At 38.6% G+C, this 12648-nt stretch overlaps 1 protein-coding gene across 1 annotated transcript in view; it reads right to left on the bottom strand.

Annotated features, from left to right (window-relative positions):
• The window catches only part of LOC139134945 (uncharacterized), a 40310-nt gene extending 31591 nt beyond the window's left edge, over positions 1 to 8719 (bottom strand). Inside the window, exon 1 of the mRNA XM_070702060.1 lies at positions 7700 to 8719. Coding sequence (XP_070558161.1) covers positions 7700 to 8676 — 977 coding nt within the window. The 5' untranslated portion in view covers positions 8677 to 8719. The remainder of the gene's footprint in view (positions 1 to 7699) is intronic.
• Positions 8720 to 12648: the final 3929 nt, after the last annotated feature.

Genomic DNA, 12648 nt, shown 5'->3' on the forward strand with positions numbered 1-12648 from the left:
TAGTTTTCATAAACGCGTGTCGCATCTTCATCGTCCGATGGTCTTTGTGGAGACATAAGAACAGCGTCTACGCTATTGTTGCAGCGCTTCTTAAATTCGTCAATCGAAATGGTGCGGACGACACGTTTGAGCTCACTCACATCGAACGTGGCATTGAACTTATGTAGACGGCTTCTCTTGTCAGCAGCGTATTGTCCGAAATGGTCAGGGAACGGTAATTCCACAATCGATCGTTTTTGGTACATAGCCATTACTATGGCGCATTTATAAAGATTATACAGATAGTTGGGTCCGCTGTTGTAGTATTCTATAGGAAGCAGGTACCGCTCCTGACGGGTGTTTTTGATGATGGCATCTGTTTTCGATGCGTTCTGTCTGTCAGTGAGGGAGAAGGTGTGGTCGAAGCCTTGTTCATCGCCAGATTTCGGTGTCATTGTTGACGTTTCCCGCGAAGATTCTGACGACTTTGCCTGCACGTCTTCCGATATAATGACGTTACTTGTATTCTGTATAAAGCGTTGTCTGCCCATCGAGATTGTGGAGAGTACCACGAAAAACTGGTCATTCGGAAAACCAAGCCGCCAAACAGTTGCTGATACAATCAAAGATATCATTAACGTGCCAAAGAAACAAAAGAAAAGTACTTTTTTGTTGACCAACATAGTCTATGATATTTAACTCTACCCAATTGGTGGTATTATATCAGGCAACCCTCGGTAGTGAACGATGTCAGCACACATTTCGCATTCTGACTGACGCACCAATCATTATACGGGAAATAGCACTTACGAGCACAATAGTTTTCCGCCATTTAAATTTATATAGGTCTAGGCTTCTGAAAATATAAAATATCTGACACTGGTTAATCTCATAATCTCATAATGAACTTTAACTTTATTACTTTAAACCTTCAAACTTGCTGTACATAGGCGAAAGTACTCGTTATAAAGGCGACCGTTTTAAAATTTGCACGGTAAACGACTCAAGGACAATCGATCGTGATCAAACTTCTCGATGTGTGCCTCCATACAGGGGCACGATTTATGCGAGACGAATGTTAGAGGTTTAAAAGCTATGCATGACCATTATTTGATCGGTATCGCATGTTATATAGTTGCCATTTACAAATTGCATACTCTCGTAAGAGTTTACGGCGCCTTCCCATTAGCTATCCCATGATATCCCTTCATGTTATCGTAATGTCCCAGTTTAAAATAATCATGTTTTAAATTTGCCCCCGTGATCCTTTACGCTACCGGTTAATGTGATATATTTTTATCAGCAGAAATAAAACTTTTAACCTTTGCAAATCAGATATTCCTCATTGATGATGTCATCATTGGTATCTTACGGTGTTCAATCTGGGAAGGGCAATTGGACGACGTTGAGGATGTTGGGGATTTTCTAGATTCTGAATGAATTTCACGACCGACATTCCAGAAGATATAGTTTACAGATCATTGGCATAAGTTATAAGGCGTTAGCAGCTCTAAACTAACAAATAAACTATTAAAGAGAGAACCAGACATTTAATTGAATGAATGAATAACGAATGCACAAATGGCTCGAATGCCATCCATCGAAGGTGTGTTAAATGACGCTTCGATATATAAAAAACCAACTGTGTTGTACACATACGGAATTACTAAACTAAGGTGCTTAACTCCAGTGTTTAACGGTTAACAAATGCGATCAATTCATTGATTTTATCATGGGAAATGGATGTACGACATTATGGTTGGTATTAAAAGTGCAGCTTTAGTATTTATTTTGATACGAGAGAAACAAATTAGCCATTATATATATATACGAATACTTGAAATTCAAAATGGCCGCCATCAATGTGTTAGCAGGATGAGAAAAAAAAGTAATTTTCGTTTTTCACATAACTAAGTTGGATAAAACTTTATTTTGTCAATGGGCTTCAAAACAGGACAGTAACTGTAACAGTAGGTAGACCTAAACAGTATAGTGAAAGTTTGAGAGTCCAAATCCATGTCCCTGAGGCATATCTACCCAAAGAGTAATTCACAATCCGTCACAGTCAAATTGTGTGTCACCTAACGGTCAACGTAATGATTGTTCGAGCCCAGGAGTCATAGACAACACTTTCTTGAGAGATGTTTCAGTATGATAATAGAAGACCGGTCACGACATGCGACCTGATAAACTGCAATCTGCGGCTTTCAAAATTGGTTGACCTGCGACTTTTAGATTATAACTTGATGCAGCTGCCAGTTGTAAAATGGAAAACCTATCTTTGTTAGGCTATCTGCATAGGGCAGGTAAAGGTATTATAGCTCTGCGTGTCAGGGCTGTGTGTACCGGCAATAGGCCTCCACCACAGCCCTTCCGCCTCAGCGGCTATAGAAAGTCCCACTGGTTGCACCTCCGATTGGGAGTGCGTGGTGTTCTCCGCCAAAACAGCCGAGTTTTAATCCAAAGTCGTGGTTGATCCCCGTTTTCGAAGACGCTCAACTTGTCCAGATACGCTATGTGCTAAGCTTTTAAACTTATTACGCAAAACCCACTTTTCTCTCTCTGTGCGAGGGGACAGTTTGTTCCGCTGCTTCTGGGAATCTCGTTCTATTGTTATTATTATTATTATACTTTATTGTCCTAAAAAAGGATAATCACCTTACAGCTCAGAGGATACAAATAACAACCAGACAGACATATAAAAACAAAAAAACAAAACAAAACACAGACTAAGTCAGCAAACACACGAAAAAAATACACTTCAGAGATTGAGTCTCTTGATGGCTGTTGGAACAAAGCTCTTGCTGAACCTTAATTTGTTACATTTAAAGCAGCAAAATCTCCTTCCTGAAGGCAATAATTCAAATGAGGAATACAAAGGATGCTTTACGTCAGTAGTGATTGCTCGTGCTTTGCGCAGTATTGCATTATCATGAGCACTGAAAGGGACGGATGGGTCTACCAATTATCTTAGCAGCTGTTTGCGAGATTTTAACAACTCATTGCGATTTACGGTAGAGAGCAACGAAAAGTAGCAGACATTGCAATAAGTCAGAAGTGGTTCAATAGTACTCCGATATAGTAAGAGTAACAGATGTGAATCCACATCAAAGGAACGCAGCCTTCTAAGCACGTGCAACCTCTGCTGACATTCTTTAGAAGGCTGTTGTATGATGACTAAATGAAAGTTTACTGTCGAGAATTACCCCAAGGTACTTGAAAAAGGTTACCTGTTCAACAGGTTCTCCGTCAATACAAATTGGGTCATTTTGGTCAGGAACCTGACGAAAGTCGATTGTAAGCTCTTTATTCTTTGATACATTTAGCTCTAGAAAATTGGAGCTACACCAATCAGAAAAAATATTTAACCGAATTTATGTAATCAATTTTCGAGTTTAAGTCACTAAGGAGAGCAAGTACTGCTGCATCATCTCAAAATTTAAAAGATGGGCTAGTTGGAGAACTACTTAGGCAATCATTTGTATACAAAATAAACAAGAACGGACTAAAACACATCCTTGTGGGGCACCAGTGTTAAAATGTAGAAATCATCGTAGATTTGAACTTTCCAACCCTTACACATTGTGGTCTGTTAGTAAGGAAATTATAAACCCAGTGAATGATTGAAGATGGAACATTGAACTTCATTAATTTATCTATCATAATATGTCGCTGAATAGTGTTAAAAGCAGAACTGAAATCAATGAATAAAATCTTGGCATAGTTACCAGCTTTATCAAGATGTTCTAACAATTTATGGAGAAGGCAAGCGACTGCGTCATCTGTACCTCTTTTGCGTTGATATGCAAACTGATTTGGGTCCAGTTTTGATTGAACGTGGGGGAGGAGATTTGACAGGATCAACCTTTCAAAACATTTCATAATGAGAGATGTGAGGGCTACTGGTCTATAGTGATTTAATTCAGAGGGTGATGAAATTTTGGGAACGGGTACGATTGTCGACGTTTTCCAAATTTTAGGGATAGTGCCAGTGTCAATGGAACGCTGAAATAAATTTTGAAACACAGGACCAAGTTCATCAGCGCACGCCCTCAGCACCCGACCAGTAACACCGTCTGGGCCTGGGGCTTTGCGCGGTTTCGTACCTTTCAGCTGGCGCCGTACATCACAAGAAGTAATGACCACCAGTATGTCATTTTGAAGTGGAAGTGGACAGGAGGTCAGCCTTCTGTTACATTCTGCAGAAAAGTCTTTTTGTCAAACCTGGTGTAGAATATTAAGATCTGAAGCCAATGATTGTGGATCAGATAAAGATGATGTTGATTGTACGACGCTTTGACCAGACATCTTTTTCAAATACTGAAAAGCTTTCCTTGAATTCATGTTACTAAACTCACTTTCTACTTCTTCCTGATTTATGTTTTGCTTCCTTGATTTTTGCACGTAGTGATCAATTTACCCTTAGAATTTGCTGTCTATCTCTTGATCGGAATGCTGATTGTTTCTGTTTAAGTAGAATTTGATATTTGAAGTAACCCATGGTTTTGAATTGGGATAGACTAGAACAGACTTTGTAGACACTATGGAATCTGTACAAAAATTGATATAATCAGTAACAACAGATGCATGATCATTCAGATCTCCCGATTTTGGTGTGAAAACATCCCAGTTAGTACTGGCAAAGTTGGCTCTTTCGTTTGCGAGGCTGGATTCTCCTCTGCTTTCGCACAAGTGCTCATACGAGAAAATGTTGATGTTGATCGATTGATTTAATTCCCTGAACACAGTAGTCGATTAGGCAATAATGTGCACTAACAGCAACATTTGCTCGGGTGATCAATGGTTGCAATTAGCGTTTTAAAGCAGAAGATGCCGTCAATAACAACACATGGAGAGATAGTGGCAGAAAATACTGTACGGCGTGACAGTCTTTATTTGAAATATCACAGATGTCATAAAGATAACATCAAAATGATGTGTGGATTTCGTACTTCTCCCTGTGTCATGACTTGTGTCAGGATCACTGTCATAGCGCAAAGAACTCCGGGAAGCCGGGCTCAGACAGCTGCCAAACGCGTAGCCAGCAAGGCCATCAACACCTGTGATGAAGAAGACTGCGCACCTTAAAATTATTTTTATCAAAACTCCACCTACTACAAACAGTGAACTGCCTCTTTCATTGAAACTACACGTTCAATTCACAGCTGGGCGAGCTTATGGGCTTACTGCTGATGTAATATTCGTGGTAAGTTTGTGCTTCCATTTGCCATATATATGACATAGTATTGCACAAAAGTCTGTCCCCCGGGGTAGGGTTGAGGGTAGGGGTGTGTTGGTCTCAGCACAAGTTTCTTCTTGCTATGGTTTATTTTATTTTAATAAGTTTGACTAGATATGTATTGCTAATAAAGATTTATACTACCAACCTTTCTTTGCAGCTTTGGTGTCTTTGTCTTATGTTAGCACTGGTTTTGTAAAGTTTCTTTTTCTCCTTCGCTGTGCCACCTATTTGTCATTTGACAATCTTACGCGAAGTTTAGTCACTGTGTTGCGTATATTATCTGACTAGTTTGATTGCCTAATTCGCCAAAGTAAGCCAGGGTAAATTACTAATCTGTGGACGCTGTCACCAGATTATCACCGGATCAACTTTGACGAAGTCAACAACCAACGTACCATGGTGTGTATAGACATGTAATTGTCACAGGGCGTTAAAATTTGTATTGAACGTTCAAAGAAGTGACTTGCTTAAATTTTGATGAAGTTTTGGGACCGTTATCCCACATTTTGTAAAACGATTGTTTTTCTTTCGAGACCACTTGTCACACAACTAATAGTGGGCGTTCACAGAGATTACTTACTTTATATTTATGAAATTCAGATGAAATTTGCTAATTTATAATTTGGTCCCTATCTTCCTATTTTTGGTCAAACAATTTTTCCGAAAGTATATGTTGCATACCTTTGGCATTGCTTTTGTGGGATGATCGGATGATTTCGTTCCATTTTGATAAGTAATTTTTCTTTGTCTTTAAACTTCCTGTGAGCTTTCATAATTAGTACATTAACATAACCGGTCAAATGGGAGTACAGTGTACCTGACGCTATTTTAACAATATTGATGCAGACTTAGGGCTGAAAGCAATCACAATCTGTGAACTGATACCTACCTCAAATTATCCTGATAGTGTGCAGCGTGCTCGGAAGGTTATATCTGATCGGTCGATTGCCACTATTCACCGCAACTTAGGGAGTCTATTTGTATTATTTAATTATAACGGTAAGATTCAGCCACCCAACTGGATATCAGCTTCCGAGACGCTGCACATCAGCCCAAATTATGCGATTACGAGCCATTTACACAATACAAGTTACCAGGTGGTCATGCACACCCAGAAAAAGGAAATATTTAATATATTTTCCATTTTACTTTTCTCTAGACAATGTAAATGTAACATAGAAGGGGCCAGTAATGCAGTAATGCTAACGTTTGATGGGTTTTTTTCACAGTGTTTGCGTTTAATGTCAACCATACTTTCCTGTTCTACTCCCAAAAGCATGTTGATATACACAGCATTCATCTTATTGACTCAGTCTGTACATGTGTAAGGTGCGTTGTTAAGGTTCCAAGACAAGTAATTTACCTTTTTAATTTAACAATTTTCTGGTGGTTAATAAACTCAGAACCCCCTAAATTATGAATTTTCTGAAAGCCTAGATATAGGGAAACATTTTGGTAACCACAGTGTCACCAATGTTTACACAACTATCACGTGAAAGGTAATTTGAATAACCTTTCAAAAATCGGTTTCCCTATGTTTTGTCTCAAAACTTAAAACTATCTGACTTAAACTTGCTGGAGTGCAAGCTGTCACAATGTTCTTCCAAAATCTGTCTTAGATTTTTTATATCTTGCTCAAGTTTTTTGAGCACAATTTATGAAGAAATCAACTAGGGTTAAATTCACTACTGTGGAAGTTTTTCTGGAATAATTTTTTTTCGAAGGTTTAAAAAAATTCTGAGACACTCTTTAAAAGATCCTTAGGACAACTTGCACTCACACAAATTTCAGCCACATATCTTAAAGCATTGAAAAAAATAATAAGGAAAACCGATTTTTGAAAGGTTATGCAAATTATCTGTCATGTGATAGTTATGTAAACAATGGTGACACTATGGTAACCAAGATGTTCCCTATAGGCTTTCCGAAAATATATAATTTACGGGAGTTCTGAGCTTATTAACTACAAGAGATTGTTAGTTTAAAACGATCAATCATTTGTCTTGACAAATTATGTATTCTGGTCCGGAGAAGAATTAAAATGTAAACAATAACAGGGCATTTTACACATGTAGAAGCTATGTTGACAAGCTAAACAGGGGGTGTTTCAACGTTCTTTTAAGAGTAGAATAAGAACTTACAATTGGCATACAAAATAAAATCGACGAAATAAAAATCATCAAAAGTCAACATTACTGGCTCTTGAAGGATAATGTAATGTAATATAAACATGTAAAGGTGTCAATGAGGGAAAACATTATTTAAATTCTAAAATGACCACTGTGCTACATGTTGTCTCTACAGTGAAAATTAGACTGTTCTGAATGATATGGTGAAAACTTCAATTTTCTGTACATTCTACCAAATGTATTAAAATCAAACTGCAGACTTCCGGAAATTTTAGTCCGAAAAATTTGTCCCGAATGAGTAGTCGGCTGAAAAGGGAGATTTTACGTGGAAAAATAGATTGCATCCTACCCTTCACCGGATTTATTCCTCCAATGTATCGCCAGATAATTTCCGTTTTCACACAATTTTTCCACCGTTTTATGCGCCATCTCGCGGATCTTCTGTGCTCGCCGAAGGTGATTTAACATTCTCGATGTCAGGCTTTCCCGGTCAGGCAAGTTGACGTGGCCAAACTTCACCAAGCTGTATATTCCCAAACACTTCATCTCCTCAATCTGTGGCTCAGACCCATCACTGTACAACACTGTCTTGGTAGGAACTTTGCTCCCCTTTGGTAGTCTAATTCCGTGAAGCAAGGCGAACGCTTCTCGGTGCATTTCGTAAGTTTCGTAAACACGTGAAACATTTTCATCCGATGGCCTCAGCGGAGTGATCAGAACAGCGTCTACGCCGTCGTTACAGCGCTTCTTAAAGTCATCAATTGAAATGGTGCTGACGGCACTATTGAGCTCATCCACATCGAAAGTGGCATTGAATTTATGTAGACGGCTTATCTTGTCATCAGCATGTTGTCCAAAGTGGTCAGGGAACGGTAATTCCACTATCGACCGTTTCTGGTACATAGCCATTACAATGGCGTATTTATACTGCCTATACAGAAAGTTGGGCCCGCTAAAGTAGTAATGTATCGGTAGTAGGTACCGCTCCTGACGTGTGTTTTCGACTGTGATGTCTGTTTTCGAATCACCACGTCCGTCGTCGATAGAGAGAGTATGGTTAAAAATCTGACCTTTGGTCATCGACTCATGAGATTTTGGTGGCATTTTAGTGGCGTTTGACTCTTTTAACTTGTTCGTCTCTACGTCTTCCATCCTAAGGAAGTAACTTGTATCCTGCAAGTCCTGACTCCCCATCGACATTATCGAAGATGCCGCGAAAAGTTGGTCACTCGGGAAACCGAGCCGTCCGACAATTATAGACACGACGAAAACTATCACTAAAGTGCCGAAGAAACAAAGGAAAAGCCTTTTGTTGGTGACAAACATAGTTGGTGAGCTGTTGCACTACCTGTCCGTCGGTGTATACCAGGCCTTCTACCGTAGCAAGTGGTGCTGGCAAGCATTATGCAACCAGATGTTACGCACGAACTGCGCTACACCAAATGAACCATCGCCAAACTACATCCTTTTTAGCCGATGTGGCGGGGTAACGAGCACGCAGGTCTCCTGTAATTACATCATTCTCTACCTCTCAATGAGCATTTTAGGAATATTCTGCATTATTCTGTCCCTTCGCTTCGCCATGCGTTGGCTAGACTATGTACTTCCACTAATCGGAGGAGGTTGTTGTGAAAGTAGCGCCAATGCACAGTTACGAGTGTAGTGATATATAGCGGCCGCCGCGTAGTATGCATATACTATGCGGCGGCCGCTATGTATCACTACACTCGTAACTGTGCGCCAATGCGTTGGCATAGAGGGGCCGTGGGTATACACTGTACTGCAGTGCTCAACTCCAGCAAAATTTGGGGAGCAAACAACAGTAGTGTGTTGGCTGCGCAGTCAGTTCTTTAATAGATGAACCGCAGAGTGAGGGCTTGATGGACAATCTTGACAAATTTCAAGTTGTCAGGAGTGACACATCGCAACTTTCAGGCTGTCAGGGGGTGACACATCGCAACTTTCAAGTTGTCACATCGGAATGTTTATAGCAGGTAACACTAGTACTTGCTCCGTCATTACTTAGAAAACTCCTTTCTAACAGGGCAGTCACATCTGATCTTGCTGTGCATTTGCGCATGCGTGGAACGAACGCGATCGAAATCCAGCGATAACTCAACTATATAGCAGTAAAAAATAAAAATAAAACCAGTGATTAGCCATTTCTCTACTACACTGCATTTGCCAGATTATTTTTCATTCACAGATTTGGGACAAGTCGATGTTAACCTCTTAGTATGTCCGCTCCGTGTTCCAGTCGAATATTCTTTACATTAGATTAAGCCTCGGGAACAGATATTCGGACTCCCGAACTTTTACAATTCTTTTAAAATCCATAACTTGTGGGGGCTCATTTGAAAGCTATTGGTGAGAGAAACATTTTCACCGTGTTAGTTTTTCGAAAACGCATTATTTAGGTTGTCGACATGTCCATTAAATGTGCACTTGACATTAAATATAGCATGCTGCACTACTAGAGCAAGAAGAACGAGTTTGCTCTTCACAGAACAACAAAGACTGAAAAAATTCACTAAACATCACTGACGTCAATTTAAAATGTCTGTATTCCAGTAGCAATGATTATCACAAAGGTAAAATAAACGAAGTATATGAATGAGTTTCTGGTTTCAATATCACATAGTATTCGCCTCAAATGTAAAAGACTTAAAGGGAAATAGTCGTCAGAACTGCGCCTGTGCGAGTTTGTTATTTACAAACAATGTATCTCTAGATGCACCTCATCACCATAGCTGCAAAACTTTAAATTATACGATGTCGATTATGACAGACATGTTTAACTTTCATCAATCACCATCGTACCTTAGATACGGTGTTGCCATGGGTCGTATGGGTCCCACTACGACCTTTGAGCCCAGTTCCGACGACTATATCCCTTTAAACTTTTGCTCAAATTTTGCTCAAGGAATCTTTCAATCAAGCGGGGATCGCCGAGCAAATTTTGGTACTAGAGAAACAAATATCCCAAGATTTACCGAGATTTGAAATTCAAAATGGCCGCCGTCCCGGTGTTAACTATACGGAGAAAAATGAAAATTTTAGAATTTCAAAAAAACTGAGACGGTGAAAAGTTTTCGTACCCAAAGAGCTCAACCCCCACAACTGGTAGATCAGAAGCGTATTGAAAATGCTGTAGAGTCCAAATATCTGACCCGAGGCGTATTCTACCGTTTAAGGTAAAGGGCGACGAATTCGGACGCGCACACGCTTTAGAACATTTCTACGCAGATTTAACTCCAGCCTGCCGCAAATGGATTATTTTGTAGCGCATGTATTTAACATCACCTGTCATTGTTGAAATTGCGCTTTTACCTAATTTTTTGACCCAGTCTGTTAGAAATACATGTGACCTTTAACCTTGTCATATTTTGACCCCCTAGGAAGCTGGTTTTTATTCAATATGAGCGCAAAATTAACATTTCTCTCCCATTTACATGGCGCATATTACCCATTCACCTGGAGATATTGTAAAAAGTAGCGTGGTGACACCCTTTTATTAAAAGTGTAAACTAAATGGTATTGTGTCAGGATTTTATTCGCCAAGTTTGGTCAAAATGACACCATTCAAAGCGACAGGAAGAAAGTTCGAAAATTATGTAGAAATAATTTCGATATCGTCATTTTGTAATCGATACTTATGTTAAAATTTCTTTACAAACATCATGAAAACTATACATTCGATAGATATGGATCTTAAGTCTTGGTATTTATTTAAATTAACTCATTTGCTAAGCGTTTTATAATTGCTTTCTTTAGTTTAAGTGAATTATATCATTTTTATTTATTTCTAACGACGCCATTTTAACGTCCGTTTCCATGGAAACAAGCGTGGTGACCCCCATTTTTTATTTTATTTTTGCACTGGCACAACTTCGAAGAATATTTGTGCAAAGTTTCAAGAAAATGACACCACAACCTAATTTTGACGTAATTCGTAGTACTTCACCTTAAGTTATTCTGCACTGACATATTTCCATAACTACATAAAAGTGTCTGTCTTCCGGGCAATATGTGGCAGTATTCAGTGTTAAATCTTGTCATAGGCAGTATGAAAACTAACCGTATCTTACGTTGGAACCAACCACATAAAACCGCCTTCGCAAGGATTTTTAAACTTTATCTCACGATTTATAAGCAGTTCCCGTTTCCTTCAATGGAAAACCATACATATTTTAAACAGAAAGGGTTCAAACCAAATGAGCTTCGGTAGAATTTATCGTCGTTCTGACCTGAATAAAATGGATAACGGCATGGTAGGCCTACATGTACAGGCATGCGATGAATACCAGATGTGAACCGATAAGCTGCTATGATGGAGGGTCAGGGAAGAGGATTTAATTCCACATATGTTATCGCATGTTATTATTTCTGGAAAATTAATTTCCATGGATGATGCAATGGGGCACTATAATATTCGTCTGCCAGCACGCGAGAATAATAAAGTGGTCTTTGTTACATTATGTCGAATTGATCTAACAACATCTGTTTCTTTTTCATCGAGTATGTCATTGACTACGATCTTTCAACATGTAATCACAACCTTGATAATTTCTCAATTCTTGCTTGATGGTTAGGTGGTAATGAAGTCTTTTGTTGTTGCTTTTTTATCAGTTTTTTTGTTTTTTTTTTTGCAGTTGTCGTTTATTATTATTTATGTTCAAACTGTGCCTTTTGATCTCATGATTGATATGCCTGCATCTGTGTTAGGATTTAATTTTAATAGATAGATAGATAGATAGATAGATAGATAGATAGATAGATAGATAGATAGATAGATAGATAGATAGATAGATAGATAGATAGATAGATACAGCTGTGCGTATTTATCATTCTCCTGATAGATATATCTGCATGTGTATTAGGTTTTTATTAGAATAAATAGATAAATAAATAAATAAATAAATAAATAAATAACATATTTAATAAGTAATTCATATACAGACAAACAAAATAAAATACTGGCTGCCCAACGCAATATCACATGGTCTTGGACCTTAAACCGTTGAGGCTATCTCTATATATGAGGCTATCATAGTGTATTGCTTTATCTCTTCTAAAGAATGATCTTTGACAACGAAGTTGAAAATTTTGTAATTATCTCCGATAAAATTAATGGCCTTTTTTCATTGCGACAATCAAATACAATGTTAAGTATACTTTACGTATAGTTTAAGTATCCTTTTTGAAGCTTGTTGGTTGTGTGTCAATTAAACGGGTTTACCGTTTTAAGCAATGAGATCAGATAATTGTCAATTTGCAAACGCGGATTGGGAGTTGAAG

The sequence above is a fragment of the Ptychodera flava genome, chromosome 1 (assembly GCF_041260155.1).
Source record: "Ptychodera flava strain L36383 chromosome 1, AS_Pfla_20210202, whole genome shotgun sequence".
Lineage (NCBI taxonomy): Eukaryota > Metazoa > Hemichordata > Enteropneusta > Ptychoderidae > Ptychodera > Ptychodera flava.